Source organism: Scyliorhinus canicula, chromosome 9 (assembly GCF_902713615.1).
Source record: "Scyliorhinus canicula chromosome 9, sScyCan1.1, whole genome shotgun sequence".
Lineage (NCBI taxonomy): Eukaryota > Metazoa > Chordata > Chondrichthyes > Carcharhiniformes > Scyliorhinidae > Scyliorhinus > Scyliorhinus canicula.
Genome location: NC_052154.1, coordinates 77,913,853 through 77,935,360, shown reverse-complemented (window position 1 = coordinate 77,935,360; position 21,508 = coordinate 77,913,853). Strand labels below are relative to the sequence as shown.

The 21,508-nt window shown below is 51.6% G+C and overlaps 1 protein-coding gene across 1 annotated transcript in view; it reads left to right on the top strand.

Annotated features, from left to right (window-relative positions):
* LOC119971449 (Y+L amino acid transporter 2-like) overlaps positions 1-20,895 on the top strand; it is a 212,264-nt gene extending 191,369 nt beyond the window's left edge. The window contains exons 5-6 of the mRNA XM_038806988.1: positions 6,482-6,605; positions 20,788-20,895. Of these exons, the coding sequence (XP_038662916.1) occupies positions 6,482-6,605; positions 20,788-20,895 (232 nt within the window). The remainder of the gene's footprint in view (positions 1-6,481; positions 6,606-20,787) is intronic.
* Positions 20,896-21,508: the final 613 nt, after the last annotated feature.

Here is a 21,508-nt window from a genome sequence, read left to right as displayed (position 1 = left end):
AGTCGAAAAAGAACCTCAAGCCATTGTAGAAACTGTACGGCATTGGAGGCACTATCCCGCTGGTAGGAGGTTCACCCTCGTCAGCGACCAATGGTCGGTAGCCTTCATATTCGACAACACACAGCGGGGCAAGATCAAGAACGATAAAATCTTGAGGTGAACGATCGAACTCTCCACCTATAATTACGATATTGTGTATCGTCCTGGGAAGCTCAATGAGCCCCCAGATGCCCTATCCTGCGGCACATGCGCCAGCGCACAAGATGACCGACTCCGGGCCATCCACAATGACCTCTGCCACCTGGGGGTCACCCGGCTTCTCCACTACATCAAGGCCCGCAACTTTCCCTACTCCACCGAGGAGGTCAGGACCATGACCAGGGACTGCCAAATCTGCGCGGAGTATAAGCCGCACTTCTATCGACCAGATAAGGCCCACCTGGTAAAGGCATCCCGGCCCTTCGAGCACCTCAGCATCGACTTCAAAGGGCCCCTCCCCTCTACCAATCTCAACGTGTATTTTCTCAACGTCGTTGACGAGTACTCCCGCTTCCCCTTTGCAATCCCTTCCCCTGACATGACCACGGCCACTAAGGGCCTGCATAGTATCTTCATCCTGTTCGGTTTTCCCACTTATGTCCACAGTGACCGGGGCTCATCGTTTATGAGTGACGAACTGCGTCAGTACCTGCTCGGTAAGGGCATCGCCTCAAGCAGGACTACCAGTTACAACTCCCAGGGAAACGGACAGGTGGAGAGGGAGAATGCAACGGTATGGAAGGCTGTCCTCCTGGCCCTACGGTCTAGGAGTCTCCCAGTTTCCCGCTGGCAGTAGGTCCTCCCCGACGTGCTCCACTTCATTAGATCACTCCTTTGCACAGCCATGAACGAGACCCCTCATGACCGCCTATTTGTTTTCCCTAGGAAATCCACCTCCGGGGTCTCGCTTCTGGCCTGGCTGATGACACCGGGGTCCGTACTCCTCCGCAAACACGTGAGGAGCCATAAGTCTGACCCCCTGGTCAAGAGGGTCCAGCTCCTTCACGTCTACGTGGCGCACTACGATGGCCGAAAAGATACAGTCTCCCTCCGGGACCTGGCACCTACGACCATCACCTACCCACTCCAACCTACACCGAATAGCGCCCACACCCTGGCATAGCCTTGTGGGCTCCGCCCCCTCAGGGGGAGGTATATAGATCTGCTGCCCTGCAGGCGGCTCTCGGTGCAGAGCAGTCGCAGGCAGGCACAGTTCTAGCTGATTAAAGCCACTGTTCACTTCAACTTTCTGTCTCGTGTGAATTGATGGTCGCATCATCCGGCTAAGTCAAGTTCCTGATAAACGCATAAGTAGGTCCACAAACGGCAGTCAGCAAGATGATGGTCTGTCGCTCATCACTGGTAATGTTGTTCGTGCGGTTAAAAAAAGTTGAAGTCTTTCGAAGTACTGGGCCCAATCATCAAAGTCAGTGTCAAAAGGTTTGAGTTTACCGATGTAAACCATGCCTGCCGGTCAGAGAGCGGTCTCCCAAGGTGGTTAAAAAATGATCTGAGCACTTCCGGTGGCGTTGATGTGCTGAGCAGACGCACATCAGGTGGCTTTCCTCCCAATCGGAATCAAAATAGTGAATTTTTGGATTTTTGGCTGTAAAACTCTAAACACAGAAGATATTAACAGAAAAGAAGTAGAAGGGAAGATGCCGGCAAATGGCAGTTCAAAGGGGCAGCGAGAAGGCAAAAGCAGCAGAAAGGGGCAGGAGCAATGAGTGGATGGACCAGCAGACCCACGAGGCAAGGCGGAGGCCCTGGCGAACCAAGAGGTTGGACGACCGGTAACCCGAATGGCGGAATAAGAATGGGCAGTGGCGCCCCCACCACACCGGGGGATGGATGGAAGACATTCCTAGAAAAGGAATTGACTGCCATGAGGGAGGCGATTAAAATGGAGTTGCTGATGTTGGTGAAAGAGGTGGTGACGGAAGCTATGGCCGCCCTCCAATGCACGATAGACGGCCTGGGAAGGAAGGTGAAAGCCAGAAAACAGATGATCCTGGACCTGGAAAAGGTGTCAACCGATCAGAATGATAGGATCGTGGCTCTGGAGACCGAGGTGAAGAGGTTGGTGTCAGCCCAAGGGAACTTGAAGGGGAAGGTTGAGGACCAGGGAAACAGGTCCTGACGGCAAAATGTCTGCATTGTGCCTGAGGGTATTGTTGAAAGCGACCCAACAGACTACACCGCCCAAATGCTGGGCAACCTAGTTGGGAGGGACAGCTTCCCAAGCCCCCCAGAAGTCGACAGGGCACACAGGTCACATGACCAATGATCATCGCGAAGCTGCACCGGTACCAGAACCGGGAAAAGATCCTGAGGTGGGTCCAACAGACAAAGTCGTGCACATGGGAATGTCACAGAAGTAGGGTGTATCAGGACATTGGAGCTGAGCTTGCAAAAAAGAGGGCCTAATTTAATAGGGCAAAATCGGCATTCTATAAGAACGGCGTGAGGTTCGGCATGTTGTACCCGGCCAGACTCTGGGTAACGTACCTGGGAAAAAAGCACTACTGCGGCACCCCGGCGGAGGCTGAAGAGTTTATGAAAACGAACAATCTAGAGAAAGCACAAACAGTGAGGGCAGCGGGGAGAAAAGACTGAAAAGCGGAGGATGAAATGGGACCAAGATCTGATGTATGGACTCGGTGTTTGCTCGGGACTGTACTGCCTTGTTATCGGATGAAAGCTGGAAGACAGAGACAAGGGAGAGGTAAGGGAAACAGGTGAGGGACAAGGAAGGGAATGGAGACAGGCAGGCAGAATGGGGACAGGGCGAGACCAGCCCAGGGAGGGGAGCCACCGTACTAGTAGGGAGGGCTAGCACAGGAAAACAGACAGTAAGGGGAGCCACGGCGCACCTCTCAGGGGAGAGGGAGCGTCTGGCCAAGGGGGAGGGGGGAGGGGGGGGGGGGGCAGGACAGAAAGGGGGCAGAATTGAGGGGGGGAGGCAGAGAAGGGGGGGAACTCACAGAACAGAAAGGAGGCAGAAAGACAGGAAAGAGTTGGCAGCAAATCAAACACAGGCCTCAGCGGGCATGGAACAGACCGAGGAACCAAGATGGTGCCACAAGCAGCCACTTTGGAGGGTCCCTAAACAAAGGGAGACCCCAGAGTGCAGGGGCACCACCCATGTGGCATACACATAGCTGGCGGCTATGTTGAGTGCCCCCTGGACAAAGAGAAACCCCGGCACTGCAGAGCATGTCCCAGTCACTGAGGAGCATCACCGAGGGCGTCAACACCATGGTGCAGACCATGGGAAACCGTCAGGGATGGCAGAATCAGATGATGCAGGGGCAGCCGGGGCTCGAACCAGCTACCCTCCGTCCCAAGGTGGAAACCAGCTCCCGAAGGGTACTGATCGGGAAGAGGGGACGCTGAGTGCCAGGCCAGACCGATCCCATGGTGTGGCGGCGGTGGGCATCAGCTACCCTGAGTTCCACCCCTCTGATGAGGCTGCGTCTTGAGATCAGCCCACAGGACAAGGTGGCACGGCTGTGCATGTGCTGCCAACTAGTGAGCCAGTGTCCTCCGGCCTCAAGAGCCCCCAGAGAAAGCCCGCCAAGGGCATCGAAGGCCACAGGATGAGGTAAGCAGCTTGCTGCCTCCACCTTTGATGTGTATCCTGGGGAAACAGCTAGACATAATGGTAGAGCTAGGAAGACCAGGCACATTGAGGAACACTGAAGGCAAGGGGAGGGAGTGGGGTACTCCCATTGGTAGTCGGGTATTATACAGGACATTAAACACGTTTTTGCACAACCATTATGATGCCTCTGTCATTTTCTTCCGTAATGCGGGCTGGCTCTCAGACCCTTTGCCCATCTCTCTACGCGTTCCCCACCCCACCACCCCTCCTTCTCTGCGGCTTTTACCCGCCCTCCAGCCGTGGACATGTCCCCGGTGCTGTGTCCCATCCCCTGGGTGTTCAGATGTTGTGCGTGTTGTGTTGCCTCCTTCAGTTTTCAAGCACAATGTCCAGGCATCAAGGTGCGATTGGGATGCTGGGCAAGGCTCCCGCATGCTACATGGCACGCCCACCCATGGGAATCCACTTGGTCTGTGTCAAGTGCTCACTCAACCCTGACTGCCAATTCCCTATTTGCAATAGCCTTTCGCCGCACAGCCAGAGGCCTCAGCAGTCAGTGGGGGTTGTGAGTGATGGTTGCGGCAGATGGGCAGGGACAAGTGTTACCATCGGAATGGGTACACATGATCCAGGGGTTGGCATGGTGGTGTCGCGACTGATTGCTCCCCCGTTTGCCCCCATACCCTCCCATGTCAGCCCACGCCTGCGGACGGTCCCTCACTCCCAGCTGAGGGTCCCCCACCCCACCGAGCATTAGGGTGGCAAACCCCCAATGCCCTCAGGCTCTTTGCCGGTGAGCAAAGATGGTTACTCACCTCCTCGGCTCCCCACTGCAGCCCTTCTGCCAGGTTCACGTTTTCCAAAAGGAGCACTAATCACCTGCCTTGTTACGCTTGACTGAGAGCGCAACGAGTCCGGAGAATCTTGTGCATAGTCTTTGAATTGCTATTCATTGATTATTGTAATTTTATTAACAATCAGTTCAAGTAAATGTATGACTAAAACTGAACATGGCAGATCATGATGGAACCTATTTAGCCAAATTTTAACTCTGCAGGTGGATGGATTTTGAATGAGTTCAAATCTTTCCCATCAATTCAGCATAAATCACAACCCCCTATTCTTCAATGTTACTGAGTAACCATTGGTGTAATTTCCTGTGCTAGTGTAATCAGGATGATGGGCCCAAAATTAGACACATCTATGTGGTAATTTTGCCAATATCTATTTACACTTATGACAGGATTTTTCAGATGGCAAGCTTTGTGCCCTGCCACCCAATGAGTTCATGGGGAATTTATCCCCACTGATACCAACTGTCCGCAGCCATCTATTCTGCAGGGCATTAATTGGTTTCCAGACCATCTGGAGAGGAAGTGTTGCCGTGGCCAACTGCCAGCCGACTGGATGACCGGCAGCTCTGTAGACCCAGAGGCCCCGGTTCAAACAGTGGCCAATGCTGGGACTACAGCCAGTCCTCAAAAAGAAGAGCAATATAGAGGCAGACTGAAGGTTAGTCCAAGGTATCAGCGAGGCCTGGCTGGCAGGCCTCAGCACAAAAATGAGAGGATAGCGGGTGGCATTTGGGAGGCCGGAGAGAGGGTTAAAGGAGGCTATTTTTAGACTGAGGGGTGCCACCAATGAGCCCTCAAAGGGACCCTCAAAGGCAGTGATGCACAATCAATGGACACAAACGTAGGTGTAGTCCGAATCAAAAGGCTTTAATCAGCAAGAAGTGAGCCCAGCAGCAGGAGTACAGAAATGGCCTGGCTGCTGGGGACAACGGGTTCTTATACGCCGCCTCATAGGCGGAGCTACCTTCCTCTCGACCAATGAGAATACAGAGAACACGATACTTGGGCCAATGGGCAGCGAACCCTCTGCACCAATGGCAGCTCACACTCCCAGGTACCGTAAAACCCCTAGTCATACTACCACAGGCAGTATCCCCCTTGCCTGACATCAGCCTGTGCAGCTAAAGTTGTAGGGCTTAGTGTGGGCCTCTCCACAGATGAAATAACGGCCAGAGCAGAATGAAGCACTTAATTGACAATGAATTGATTACTTAAGAGCCTCAATAGACACATGGTGCCCCCCCCCCCCCCAACCTCTGTACCATGGGTTAGGGGAGGAGTGTAAGTGGCCTGGCAGGCCCTGTGCTTCATTTTACAAGACCCCCACCTTCAAACTCACTGGCGGAAGAACCATAAATTTTCTGCCAATCTCATTAGCATGTGCCAGAACTTGAAATTGGATACAGGCAAGCAGAAAAAAGGAGAAATAAACAGGGCCCAAGAAACCGGCAAACTCACACCATGGGTAGAATGTAATGTTGACGATGGGGTTATTTTCTGCTGGCTGGAGAACCACATTGCCTCTGTTATTCCAACATCTTCTCAAGGGAAATTCGGGATGGGCAATAAATGCTGGCTAATGATGACCACATCCTTTGAATTAATTTTTTAAAAGTGCTCATGTTATATGGTAGTTTTACTCAGCAAAGCTGTCCATCAATATACAGCTAATGGAGTACTGCATATATATATACTTCATATGAAATGCTATACTGAAGTACTATTTTACAAATATCCCTCATATCACAAAAAATATCCTGTGAGAATGGTTGCTTTTAAACACCACTTATAGATGATCAAAAATACAATGTATATGTATAAGATCACCACATTCACCAAAACAAGTAAACAGTTAAGTTTTGAACTAAATATTTTGGGTTGTTTTGAGCCTAGAAAACTGATTATTCAAACTATGTGTACACTGATATTTTAAAAACGATCTTTCTGTTGAATGATTTCATTGTTACTTTTCCTTATTTTTCAGGAATCTGCCCCGTGCCATTTTTATTTCGGTGCCCATGGTGACTGTCTTTTACATTATGACAATTCTGGCTTATTATGGTGCGTTAGATCCAAATGTCATTCTACGGAGTGACGCTTTAGCAGTGGTAAGTGCATTTGATAATTATATTTTGAACATTCCTACTAAATATTTCAGACTGAAGAAAATGCTATAAACAGGAATTTAAAACTTTGTTTCCTCAGGGTCATGATTAATGAAATCTGTGTTGGGAATTATAGAGTTTAACTTGGGTGTAGAAAAACTCAAATAAATATGTTACATTGCTTAAAAATTGAGACAGATACTTGGAGAAATAAATTCTTGGCTGGAGTAGAGAGTTCTAAAAGGGAAGCGGTTGACAACTATCTCATACATGATCAATGTAACTTGGACTGTAGGGCAGAGGGGAGCAGAGGCAGGAGGCAGGGACAGTGTGTGTGGATAAATTACTCGAGTGGAGAAATGGAACATGACACATCTGGAGTTGAGAACAAATGAGAGTAACGTAATGTAAACATGTTTGGGCAAAGCAAAGTTTAATATGGGACGGAGAACTATACCACCCACAATATGATGGAGAGTCGCATGATCTAGATTGCATACAGTAGTAGTTTAGCAGAAGCCAGCATGGAGACAGCACCCATACAGGGCAGTACTTTGGAGTTGTGGTTAAACACTTCATGTTCAACCATGCAAGCCTCCAGACCTCTGTCAGACACCAAACACCCTTTACAATATGGTGGCAGTGAAAGATGGATCCCAAAAGCATGAAAATATCTAAAAACTACAGTCTGACCTGTGAGAAAACCCCAAATTAAAGACACAGCTGGAAATCACCGAGGAAAGTTCCATTGCCAGACCTGGTCGATCGCAGAGGCAGAGTCGATGGACCTGGCCAGATCACAAAAGGCTAAGCAAAATTCAAGAAAGCAAAAAGGCTAAAAGACAGGAGAATAATCCACTCTGCAGATGAAAAGAAGGTCCTGAGTGAACACCAAGTTAAGGGACCTAGTCAGATTACAAAAGGGAAAGAAAAATTCACTAAAAGGCTGAACTTACCTTTTAAAAATCATCAGGGCACTAACCAGACAGAGCATACAGGTTTTTTAAACAGCACAGCTGGAAGAACTCTGCAGCTGAGTCTGAAGTCAGTACTATGCAACATGGTAGCTGAGTTTGAATGAATGAAAGATATTCTTAAAACAGCAGCCTTCAATTCCATTTTCTGAGCTTAAAAAACCAAGGGCGGAATTCTCTGACCCCCGCCGGGTTGGAGAATCGGCGCAGCGCTGCGCAAGTCGCGCCACGCAGCCCCGACACCGGGACGCAATTCTCCACAGAATCGGCGTGGTTGGCGCGGCCCGGTCAGGGTATGCGGCGACTCTCCAGCACGGGCCGGCGCGCCGATTCTCCGGCCCGGATGGGCCGAGCAGCCGTCATCAGAAAGCCGAGTCCAGCTGGCACTTTTCTAACATCCACTGAGCCGGCAGGACCTCGGCGTTGAAGGGTCTCGGTGTTGGGGGGGGCCTCCGTAGTGGCCTGGCCCGCGTTCGGGGCCCACCGATCAGCGGGCCAGCCTCTCTGCCCCCCCCCCACCCGGCCTCCTTTCCTCTGCGCTGGCTCCAGTAGCCCATTTGGCATTGGGGCCAGCGCGGGGAAGGAGGTCACTGCGCATGCCCTAGTTGGCGCCAGCTCAACTTCTTTAGCACTGGTAAGTGCATTTGAACCCGGGCGGTGCCGGGTTCAGGCCGGGATTGGCACCTGGAGCGGCAAGGGCCGCTCCAGCACCGGCCTAGCCCCCTGTGGGCCACAGAATGGGGTCCAGGAATGGGCGCCGCGCCGGAATAAAACACTCCCGTTTTTACTCCAGCGTCGGCACTTATCGCCCGTTGGGAGAATCCCGCCCGAGGAACCTGACCCAGGATTCTCCGAACACCCACCGCGTCGGAGAATCGCCGGGGGACGGCGTGAATCCTGCCCCCGCCGTCCGCCGGATTCTCCGGCACAGGAGATTTGGCGGGGGCGGGAATCGCACTGTGCCGGCCACTCACAGCGGCCCCACCCCCCGGCGATTCTCCGACCCGCGATGGGTCGAAGTCCCGCTGGTTCTTTGCCAGTCCCACTGGCGTAGATGGACTAGGTCCATCTTACCGTTGGGACCTGGCGGTGCAGGTGGGCTCCGGGGTCCGGGGGGGGGGGGGGGGAGGGGGCGGGGCGATGGGGGTGCCCCCACAGTGGCCTGGCTCACGATCGGGGCCCACCGATCCACGGGCGGGCCTGTGCCGAGGGGGCACTCTTTTCCTACGCGCGGCCGTTTCAGCCTCCACGATGGCCGACGCGTGAGTGAACCCCCCCCTGCGCATGCGCAGGGATGACGTCAGCAGACGCTGACGCTCCCGTGCATGCACGGACTCGCGCCAGTCAGCGGAGTCCCTTCGGCCCTGGCTGGTATGGCGCCAATGGCCTTCCATGCCAACCGGCGGGGCGTAAACCACTCCGGCGCCGGCCTGGCCCCTGAAGGTGCGGAGGATTACGCACCTTTGGGGCGGGCCGACTCCGGAGTGGTTCACGCCACTCCGTCCCGCCGGGACCCCCCCACCCCCGCCCTATGGGAGAATCCCGCCCAGTGGGATGTTTGAAGGTTTCCTGCAGAATTGATTAGTTTGTTGAGTCAGACCCATGAATTTTGCAGGATCCCATCAAAGTCCAAAGGACAGAGGAAAAGCAGTGACAGGATGGTCAAGCTCATGCAAGGGCCAAACCGGACCCAAAACTGGGTGTCATTGAGAAGATAACGTTAACATTACAGGAATACATCAGGATTAAGCAAAAAATCATAAGAAGTAAAAGTTAATTTTTTTAAATATTTGTTCAGTAAAAGAAATTAGCAAAAGGAAAATTCAATGACGAGCTTCAAGCTAACATGAACAGCATGAACAGAAAAAGGAATTACTGATGAATCAGAACAATAGGTTGAATACAGAATTAACAATTTAAAACTAATGAAATGTTGGAACTTCATATGGAAAGAGCAATGAGATTCTTCTACTTCAATCCAGTCTGAAGAACATGTAAGATGAGCTGCATGTATGGAGAAGCAAATTCAGACTTTTAAAAACAGAAAAAGAAGATTCTAAGAAACAGATTGAGGTTTTCAACCAGTGAATTGAACATGTATAAGGAGCAGTCAGTGACCATGGAAGAAAAATTCTGAAAGAAAGTGAATGCCCAGATGAAGTTGTTAAACTTGTGTAAGAGTTCCGCAGTCAACCCCCAAAACAAATTGGGAGGTGATGGCATAGTGGTAATGTTGCTAGGCCAGTAGTCCAGAGGCCTAAGGTAATGCTCAGGGGACCTGGATTCAAATCCCACTATGGCAGAAGCAGGAGTAATTTAAATGTAATTAATAAATCTAGAATTAAAAGTTAGGCTAATGGTAACCAACTGTTGTCAATTGTCCTAAAACTCAATCTGGTTCACTAATCTGCCATCCTTACCTGGCTTTGCCTTCATGTGACTCTCGATCCACAGTAATGATGTTGCTGTTTCTCTTCCCACAACCAAGTGGGGATTCCATGGTGAGTTTTACCTGGACCAAGGGCTGGATTCTCACATCCCCGATGCCAAAATCGTGTTTGGCGACGGGGTGGAGAATCCCCAATAACGGCGAAATCGGGGGCAGCGCTACTTTCACGGTGCTCCACCCCCTGAAAAGCAGCGTACTCAGAGAGCACGCCGCACGCCCTCCTTACGTTGGCTGAGGCCCGCCCCGCGATCCTCCGTCCCCAACCGGCTGAGTTCCCAATGGCATGGGACACGTGTGGTCTCACCCGTTGGGAATTCAGCATGGCGGCTGCGGACTCAGTCCAGTGCCGCCACAGTCGGGGGAGGGCCGATCCACAGGCAGGGGGGGCATTATTCGGAGCTGGGAGCACTATGGTGGGGTGGTCCAGGGCCTGCGAGCCGCTGCAGGCCACCGCCGTGCGCATGCCCGGCCACGGACCCAGCAATTCTCCAGACCCTATCAGCAGCTAGAGCTGGGAACTCTATGCTGCCTGGTTGCTAGTCCCTTCCCGGAACACCAAATCCAACCGCAGATCTGTCCTATCACCATAAGAGAGGACATTCCAAATCAAGCATGGCTGACCAGGAGTCTGTCCTGTTCTTACTGCCTGCTATTGGCATGTTGGAAGGTAATTGTACTCAACTTGTTAGCCACATTATGAAAGCATCTTTCTTGGCCATCAAGTCCTGGGGTGGGACTCGAACCTGGGGCCTCTGACTCAGAGATGGGGACACCACCCACTGTACCACAAGACCTCCATCCATAGTATTGATTCCCTCAGCCACGTTTTTACGGAAAGATGAGGAATAAACCTTACTGCAAAATTTCACATGCTAAACATCCTGAGGACTCCTATTTTGTCTGTAGGATGGCATGTTTAAAATCGCCTTGATGTTTTCTTAGTCAGGTTGCATACCTTTAGCAGAAAATTTGTTTCCTAAGAATATGATTTTTGTTCGACACCAAACTGACATTTGGCTTTCTTCAGTTTCAACCATACTTTTTGATGCTGCTCGGCACTTTGACAAGCCTTTCGTCTTGCTCTTCTCTTGTTGAGAGGCTATGGCTGCAGGAAATGGCGCTGGCAATGAGTGGCACTGAGACCAACACTGCTAGGGTGGCCTTGTGCACGACATGGCACCATGAGTGAAGGTGTCCTCAGAGTTGTCCCATCTCCTAGGTGTTCCGATGATGCATGTGTGGTGTTGCCTCCCGCATTGTTCAAGCACAGTGTCCAGACATCAAGATCTGATTGGGATGCTAGGTAATGATGCTAGGAGGACAATGCAGCAGTGGAACCAATCTCAGAGGAACAGGAGGCAGCCAGTGAGGATGGAGAGCTGGCTGCACAACAGGCCGAGAAGGAGGAGGGTTGCAAAGGTGGTGCCGCATGAGGCCTTGCAGGGCCTGTCATTCGAGGACCTGCTGGACCGGGCGTACCGTCAAAGACTCCGGCTGAGCAGAGGTACAGTGCGATATATCTGCCAGATCATGCTGCGCCTTGCACCACAGGGGAATGGGGGAGGACACCCGCTCCTAGTGGCCATCAAGGTGATGGTCATCCTGAATCTTTATGCCACAGGGTCCTTCCAGGCGCCGAGTGGGGACCTGTTCGAGGTGCACAGGTGCATCCAAGCTATCACGGAGGCCCTACATGCCCAGTCGGCACAATACATCCATTTCAAGGTGGGCCGAACCCACCAGGGTGCCAGGGCAGCAGGGTTCGCTGCCATCATTGAGATGGCCCGGATCCAGGGGGGGGATCGACGGATGCATGTTCCCTACGAGCAATGTGGATAGCAGGCCGTTCAACACAGACCGAAAGGGGTACCACTCCATGAATGTGCAGCTGGCGTGTACCAAGAGGTGCACATTATGCGCGTCTGTGCCCGATACCCGGGGAGTGTGCACAAAGCCTTCATCATGGCACCACTCGCCGGTTGCTGGCTTCTTCGAGGTACACCCCCAGCTGGGGGGTTGGCTTCTCAATGACAGGGTTTATCTGCTGTGGTCATGGCTGATGATGCCTATCTGGAGGCCACAGGTCAACGAAGAGACCCACTACAACAATGCCCACGCAACGACCAGGATCGTGATCAAGCAGTTTGTCGGAATCCTGAAGATGTGATTGAGGTTGCTTCACAGCTCCAGGGTCCCAGGTTCGATTCCGACTTGGTTCACTGTCTGTGTGGAGTCTGCACGTTCTCCCTCTTTCTGTGTGGGTTTCCTCCGGGTGCTCCAGTTTCCTCCTACAGTCCAAAGACGTGCCGGTTAGGTGGATTGGCCATGCTCAATTGCTCTTAGTGCCCAAAAAATGTTAGGTGGGGTTACGTGGATCGGGTAGAGGCGTGGGCTTAAGTAGGGTGCTCTTTCCAGGGGCCGGTGCAGACACGATGTGCCGAATTCTTGGGCAGCATGGTAGCACAGTGGTTAGCACAGTTGTTTCACAGTTCCAGGGTCCAAGGTTCAATTCCTGGCTTGGGTCAATGTCTGTGCGGAGTCTGCACGTTCTCCCCGTGTCTGCGTGGGTTTCCTCCGGGTGCTCCGGTTTCCTCCCACAGTCCAAAGATGTGCCGGTTAGGTGGATTGGCCATGCTAAATTGCTATTCGTATCCAAAAAGGTTAGGTGGGGTTACAGGGATAGGGTGGAGGCTTGAGCTTTGGGGTGCTCTTTCCAGGAGCCAGTGCAGACTCAAAGGGCCAAATGGCCTCCTTCTGCACTGTAAATTCTATGATCTATGATCTACAATCTAGGTGCCTGGACCGCTTTGGAGGGTTCCACCAGTAAGGCGCTTGAAGTGTCGCCCACATCTTGACAGCCTGCTGCGTCCTCCACAACATTGCGCAGCAGGGGGACGACGTGCTGAAGCAGGAGGATGAACGGCAGGCCTTGTCCAATGAGGAGGATGCAGGGGAGGGTGAGGATAGACAGGACAAGGGGCCCAGGCAGGCACAAAAGGCCACACAACGTGTACGCCAGGTCCAATGCGCACGGAACACTCTAATCGCCTCCAGGTTCACCAATTAAGGGGGGTCGACTGACATGGGGCACGGACATCACATCGCACCCCCCCCCCCCAACCTGCTGCGACCCCCTCTGTGATACATACCTGCTGTCCAGATGGTGTTGTTCATGGCACTTACAGCCTCTGCCACCTACACACAGGCAGGGCTAACGGCGGTAGCCAGCATCCTCCTTCCAATGCCGGGGTACAGGACCGCCCACCTCTCTTCCATGACATCTAGCAGTGTCTCAAGCTCGGTATCCATAAAACGGGGCGCCTCTGCCCTCACTGTCACTGGCTGAGATGGTGTGTATGGGATGTGCAGTGTGTATAAGCGGCTGCAGCTTGTCAGCCTCCTGAGTGTCAATTGCAAACCAGCCAAATCCTGCACTGTTTCTCATTGGAAACGATTGTGTTCCACGTGCCGCCGGTGCTAGCCCTTTAATGGTCGTTGAATAGGTCTGATTGCAGCACCAGTTTTGCTGTTGTAGAAATCCACAAATTCTGCCCTGGTGTCAATGTTTTTGGTCGCAATTCTCTTGAAAGATTTCTAAGTGCAAGTGAGCGCGAACTGCTACGAGCTGACCGCACTCGGCCCAGGAAGGCCGGCAACGCTATTCAACGTTAATTGATCCACTTAACAAGCCCTCATGGGCTTCTCACCGCAAATGAAGGCTCACCAGCTGATTCGCCTACACCGCCCTCACCAGCCCCCTGCTAAGAAGGTCAAGCAGCACCCGCTCGGCCAACTCCTGCTAACTCGCAACAATGGCTCCCAGGAGACCAGCCGCAAGATTCAGGGATTCAGATCTGGGAAGGCTCCTAGACACAGTGGAGGCCATGAGAGATGTCCTGTTCCCCCATGTGTCCTGGAGGGTCAGCCATAGGGAAGCCAGTGCTGCTTGGGATGAGGTGGCGACGGCTGTGAGCATCGGGAGTGTGACCAGGACTGGCCTCCAGTGCTGGAAAAAGGTCAGTGACCTACACCAGGCAGCACGAGTGAGTAGACGCAGACACCACCCACCCCCACCCCCCCAGACACCTTTCCGCCCCAACAAAAGCATCTACCCCCAACTCTCTATGTGGCCCCCAGCCACTGCCTGTCCATCGCACCGAACACCCCAGTGACAGAGTCCCGTCCATGGTAAGACAGTAATCGTCACTTTAATTCTCACTGACCGTGCTGGTCGCTGGCCACACGGCTGCAGGCTATTGCTCATGGGGAATTTGCAATTGTAGCAATGTGAGCACTTCAGAACACCCAAGTGGATTCCCATGGGAACACGTGCCATAAATCAGGTGGTCATTAAGCCTAGCATTCCAATCAGCTCGTGAAACCTCGACACTCTGCCGGAACCCCGGCGACAGCAACACCACAAAGGCAGCAGCCAACATTCGAACACCCAGGAGCTGGGCCATAGCACTGGTGAAATTCCTGCGACCAGAGGGTAGATGTGTGGACCGTGGAAGGAACCAGCGCCTGGTCCAGGTAACGTTCCCTGTTAGACGTTTAGCTGTTGTTGGATAAAGAGTCAAAGGTTCTGCACCTTTTCACCAACACCTTTATTTCACTTTAACAGACTCTGCACAAAACTCTAAGATCACATCACCTCACAGAAAGGCCACCTGAAGTCCCTTTACATATCAGTGTCAATTATTGGATACTTAACATAAATGAGACAACTAATTGGAATGTCTCTTAACCCATTACTTAACATTCCCAGCAGGTATCTGGGGTCTGGAGTCCAGGGTCAGGGGTCCGGTGCCTTGGGGACCCTAAGTGGCTGGAGGTGCATGTGGAGGGAGTGTTGGCACCACAAGGGATGGCAGGGGTTTGGAGGGTGGGGAAGGTTTGGAGGACCAGGGAGGCGGGGTGAAAGGCATAGCTGATTGTCAGTCCCTCACCCTCTCCAATTCCTTACAGATACCACATTATGAAATATATTGTGCACCCCACGGAGGCTGCCATCGTGGTGCTGCTGGCAGGCCAGACAGCTAGATGCCGGAGAAGATGGTAGCAGCGCCAACAGGGGCTCAAGGTGGCAACCTATATACAGGGCCCCGCCCCACATCCTGAGGACTTGGCCATCCATCTGGCCAGGGAGGGCCCCAAAGGGGGAGGCCGGCGACGGCCCAAGGTCCACAGGCGTCGCTGGTCTTTTAACAGGTGACGGACTGAATATGTCTCACGAGGCTCTGCCTCAACAAGGCGACAGTGTTGGACCTGTTCCATGTCCTCGTGGAGGCAGAGGATACCCGCTCCCGGTAGCCATCAAGGTCACCACAGCCCTGAACCTTTATCCTTCGGGATCATTCCACGGCTCTTGTGCGGGGACTTGTGTGGCATATCCAAAACCAACAGCCCACAAATGCCTCTGCAAAGTCATGGATGCCCTGTTTGCCTGGGCAGCTAACTATATAAACTTGACCTGGACCAAGCCCAACAGGATGCCCAGGCAAAAGGATTCTCCACCATTGCTGGTATGCCCCAGGTCCAGGTGGTAATAGATAGCATGCATGTCACCTTAAATGCATCGAGTGGTCTGGGAGCAACCTTCAACAGGAAGATGTTCCACTCCCGGAACAGCCAACGCATGTGCAACCACCACATGAAGATCATCGACGTGTGTGCACATTACCCAGGGAGTGTACACCACAGCTACATCTGGGACGGGGGACCAGTAGCAGGGCATTTGGGGGCTGGGGCCAGGGATGGGCAGAGGGAAAATAGGGGAGAGGGCGCGGACAGAGGCTCCACATGTCTCGAGTGTAACGTCTGCTTAATAATGTACCAGTATAATAGTGACCCCGTATGTCCCTAACCCCCGATGGTGTCAGCTCCCACCCCCACTGCCCTCTCGGTGATTGGCGATCTTCTTAGACCTCTATGCTCTACTGCTACGCCTAGGTATGTCCGCAGGATGCTCATCAAGAGGTGGAGGCAGTCTGCTGCTTACCGTGTCCTATGGCCTTTGATCCCCTGATGGGCGACCTCTGGAGCGCTTGAGGCTGGAGGGCCTTGCCAATGTGCCGGTGGCACACGCCTTTCCATGCCGCCCTGTTCGCATACTGACCCCGTGACACACGTTGTCAGGGAGTGTGGACTCAGGAGAGCTGGTGACTGCCATTGACTCCCTGTAATGGGACTCCTGGTTGGCCTCCAGAACTCCCTCCTCCTGATCGGTGCCTGTAGGGCCCATGAGATCACCTTGAGACAGAAGGGCAGATGGATTGAGCCCCAGCAGCCCCTGCCCCATCTGGCTCTGCCAGCCCTGGCAGCTCCCCAATGTCTGCGCCATGGTGTTGATGTCCTCAGCGATGCTCCTCTGTGAGCGGGCCATGTTCTCCAGTGCCTTGCTAACATCCACCTGGTCCTCAGCAACCAAGAGACATTCAGGAGCTCCTCAGCTTTGCCCATCTGAGACATGGACATGCTCCTCAGCATCCCTGAAAGGTCCAACTCCATCAAGGACACATTCCCCCAGTGTCTCAGTCATGTTGTCAAGGCGCCCAGCCATGGCCATCACTGACTGAGCAACACCTTGGACACCACTGCTCATGGTGCTGATGTGATACTCCTCTATGATTGCCACCCTAGCTGAGTTGACCTCGATGCCACATATTGCTGGCGACATCTCCTGTGCCCTCAGCCTTTGGGACTCCTCTAATCGGCTATGGACCCGCTGGAGTGTCGCTGACAACCCCTCTAAATCTCACGGCTGCACTCTATTAACTGTATCAGCTCTGGGATAGCCTGGTCCTGAGGCCGAGCATTAGACTGGGTCCAGGGATCCACCTGATATGCATCTGCAACTGTTTGGTGCTAACCAGTATGTGCCCCAGAAGCCTGTCCACTACCTTCTCCCACCAAGATGTGTGCCTCTGCGCAGGTGGTGACTGGGGATGACGCCTGTGACACGATGATGGTGGCATCCTCGGTGCTGTCCTCCAATGTGTTCTCTTGGAAAGCTGGGTGGAGCACCCCGGATGGGCTGGCACCGATGGGTTGCGATCCTGCAGGAGAATGAACATGTGGTCAGTGGGAGGAAAGGATCATCATCCTGGCATGAACAACTCACATGTAACAGGTCATCTGGGTGGGAGCTGGTGAATACTCACCTCCAAGGCATAGGCTGCTCTCAACTTCAGTGACCAATCCGCACTCGGCCATCCCCGCTACCTTCAGGGCCTGTTCATTGAAGGGGGTGTGGGCCCCGAGGTCCAGCACACCATCTGTTTGGGCCCTCTCCCATCTGTTGTGGGCCAACTTCTGTGGGGACAGAGAGACGGCATGAGAAGCCGCACGCTTCATGCATTGCAGGTGGGGGTATGCATGGCAGGGGAACAGGTGGAAGCACCACTGCCTGGCATGGGTGGGATGTGCTGGGAAATGCCAGTATGTGCTGGGGCATATGGCGGTTTTGCATTTGGGGGGCAGCGCTGAGTCGTGTAGGGGCAGTTGCAGGTGGGACTAATGCCAGGGGGCCAATGCGAACTCACCCGTGTGGCCCGGTGGAGGTCATTGAGCATCGTGCGGCCCTGTGTGGCATTCCTCCTGGTCACACTCCCCAAGCTGACGGCCCCTGCAACTGCTTCCCAGGCCGCACTGGATGCCGCATGGCTTATCCTCCGAGTCCCTCAGGTGATCAGGGTGTCTCGTCACGACTCCACCGTGGCCAGGTCAGCATTCCTGAATCGCGGCACTGGTCTCCTTGATGGTGTGACTGCGTACTGTGTGGAGTTTGCTCTGCTCTGGGGTTTCCCCCCGCTATCTAACCACACTTAGTCATTTTTGTGGGCCCTGGGGAATTTCTCTACAGGCTAGCCCAGAATTCTTTTCATCACTGGGGAGCTGAACTCACTGGCCAGATTGGCTCCTCAAAGATCAGGCCAATATTTTGAAAAGGTGCCCCGACATTTAAGTGAGCTTGAGCCTCGCACACAATGAGGGTGCATTCACCTCTGCATGGCCTCCTTCCACGTCCTGGGAAACATAGCCTGTATGTGCCTCTTGCCAATTGGAGGAGAGGAGAGGAGAGGTCATTATGACTAGTGTGGAATAAAGTGAGTTGTACCCTGTTAGCTTGGTCTCTCATGGAATCTTTGTCTCTGCCTACAACACATTGCTTACCTTGGCCAACTGCCTTCCTTTCACTTTCCCATTTCCTATCCATTTCAAAATAATGGGGATGACAGAACCAAGGTTTAAATTTGTGAATTACGCACAATATCATCGGCCATAATTGCTGCTTGACTGGCAGTCGTCATCCTTTGGTCTTCAATATGGAATTCTTAAATTCTTCTCAGAGAACGTCCTTTCTCAGAATCTCATAGGTAGTTGCAACATCCAATGATCATACCCATCTGTCAAATTGTTCTTTTGAATTTGGCATACATCTGTCCCAGCTGCCTCGTTAAATTCCATTGCTTCGGGAACCAATTCATATGCACCCTGAATAGCCTTTTTTACATCATCATAATTCATAGACACCCCCTCTGACTGGGAAGCATAAACTTCCTGTACCCGCCCTGTCAATTTACTTTTTTTTTTAAATTATTTTTATTGAGATTTTCACAAAATATCAAAAACAGAAAATATCAACAAGAAAACAGTATTAACAACAAAAAAGAAAAAAATCACAGTAACCCCCAAAACCAACCCCCCCCCCCCCCCCCCCCCCCCAGTAACTACAAAAAGAAGAAATAGATTAGCATCCGGCATATTCAATAAACACATGTACACATTTCTCCCCTCCACCAAAACGAACCCCCCCCCCCCCCCCCCAGGCTGCTGCTGCTGGCCTATTTCCCTACCGTTCTGCCAGGAAGTCCAGGAAAGGCTGCCACCGCCTAAAGAACCCCTGTACTGATCCCCTCAGGGCAAATTTTACCCTCTCCAATTTGATGAACCCCCGTCAATTTACTTTCCATGGTAACGCCCACTTTTCTTTTAGCCATTCCATTTGAGTTGTTATTTCTCAAAAGCCCTAAAAATGGTTCCTACCTCCTTCTCTTCAAATTTTGTGATGACCTGTATAAATTTAAGCATATCGCCACCGGGTTCCGTTCTAGGATTATTTATTTATTTTTTAATAAATTTAGAGTTCACATTATTTTTTTTCCAATTAAGGGGCAATTTAGTGTGGCCAATCCACCTAACCTGCACATCTTTGGGTTGTGGGGGTGAAACCCACGCAGACACGGGGAGAATGTGCAAACTCCGCACGGACAGTGACCCAGAGCTGGGATCGAACCCGGGTCCTCAATGCTGCAGTCCCAGTGCTGACCACTGTGCCACCGTGCTGTCCCCAGATAATTATTTCTAGCATACCTTCCTTCTTCCATACTTTCAGTTCACGGTTTTCACTGTAGATTCATTCATTCAGGTTCTCTGTCGGATCATAAATACATTAACTCACAGCCTTTCTGGAGAGTGAGAAGAGAGGGAACAGGTCGTTGTCTCTGTGTGTGTCCAGGTCTCAGAGCTGCTTTCCTTCGGAAATCATCCCACTTAGGCAGGATCCAATCATCACCTGTTACTGGGCAGAATATGACCTTTTGGCCAATTCATTGGCCACCAGCCATACAATCAAACAGAGTCCCAACCACATTTCCCGGTGCCACAGAGTCTTGAGTTTTGCTGTTCAAAGCTAGCAGCACGATATAATATGTTGCAACTTTTTGAATTCCTCATTCTCTCTGCTGCTTGACTTAAAGATGCATGTCCATTAAGCATCTATGGATCTAAAATAATAACGGCAAAAATAAAGAAAGGAGAAATAAGGTAATCAATAGGAAGGACTCTTACAACTTGCAGCCTTTTCCTTTTTCAGCAGTTCTTTCGACCTTTCTGTGTTCCTTTCTTTGCTGTGTCTTCTGTGTAGCTTGTATTTTATTTGCAGCTTTCTTTCTGACCTCTTCCATAGCTGTTATGCAGACTTGAATCTTTCGTGTTCCTGAGATCTTAGTATCTTTTCTGCCTCATTTTCAGAGTTCAACATCTATTTTTTTTATCAATTCCTGACACCATTTTTCAAGTAAAAACACAGCAGAATTTCAATAGTGTCTTGTCTTAGTTAGAGGTTTTAGTGGACTGCCCTTAAGATGCCTGCCTCCAAAAAAAAGAAAACGTAAAATTAAAAAGAAAAGATGTCTGCCTCCAGAGACAGCCTCAGAGCATAGTCACATGACTACAGAAAGCCAGATGTGTCAATTAGACTGGTTACACTTCAAGATCCAAACCCCCAATCCTTGCCAACAATTTTCAAACACTCCGCTCTTGGGTTACATGAAGCCTGAGGTATTAAAATGGGGTCACCTTGTTAAAAAGTCTGGGAAGCACCAGACTAAGGAATATAGAGGGGCAGTGAATACATTTCCTCTGTTTTAAACTGAGTTTTAAGCGGGATGTAACTAGATTAGTTTATTTGAAATAGAAAAGATTTACACCAAACATTCATGAACAAATTTAGGCATTCTAGAATGCAGCTAACCTGGTAAAGGGATGTGTGGTCTTTTGGGGAAGGAGATTGGAATATAAACTACATTTGGCCTCTAATAACATAGGATACTTTTAGAACAAATAGGCTCAAACTGACATTGGACAAGCCACCTGAATGGACTTTTTCTTTCTCATAGTGAGATTATTTTAGAAAAATAAAACTTCTGAATAAGAGAATTATTGTATAAGTGCATTGGGTTTTTTTTTTGTCTTTTAGACATTCGCAGAAGAGACCCTTGGAGTAATGAAATGGATCATCCCAATTTCAGTCGCTCTCTCATGTTACAGCACTCTTAATGCATCAATTATGTTATCTTCAAGGTAGGCTCCTCTCCCACAACCCAGCACATGCTGAAGTAAATCTTATTCCATTGTATGATTAATGTTTTCATTATTTGGGAATTTTAACTTCGATCGGTTTTTGTAAATGAGTGCACAATTTTCTTCAGATGTACTTCACTAGTTATATTTATTACTCTTTTGACAATTGCTAAACCCGTGCAAGAGGTGGTGCCAACCATGCGTGCCACCCAGGCCAACACTGCACGAGTGGTGTCATCAGTGGAGGCCTTGGGAGGGACGAAGGTTTCGGCCATGGTGCAGGATGTACAAGGCCTGTGGTAATCTGTGCAGGTGGTGGCCAAGGTCCAGTACAGGGTTGCCATCTCACAAGCAGCTGTGTGCCAGAGCCACCTGGGCATTGCAGCGGCGCTCCTGAGTGTGACCCAGTCACAGCGGGCCATGGCCTAGCGCATCGGCGGCATTGCCCAGGCGCTGGCCAGCATGGCACAGACCCAGAGAGAGGTGGCTCAGTCCCAGAGATAGATGATGCAGTCATTGATTGATGTGGCGCAGGCCCAGAAGATAGTGACACAGTCACTGCGTGATGTGGCAAAGTCCCAGATGGAGGTGGTCCACTCCCTGTGCTCCATGGCCAC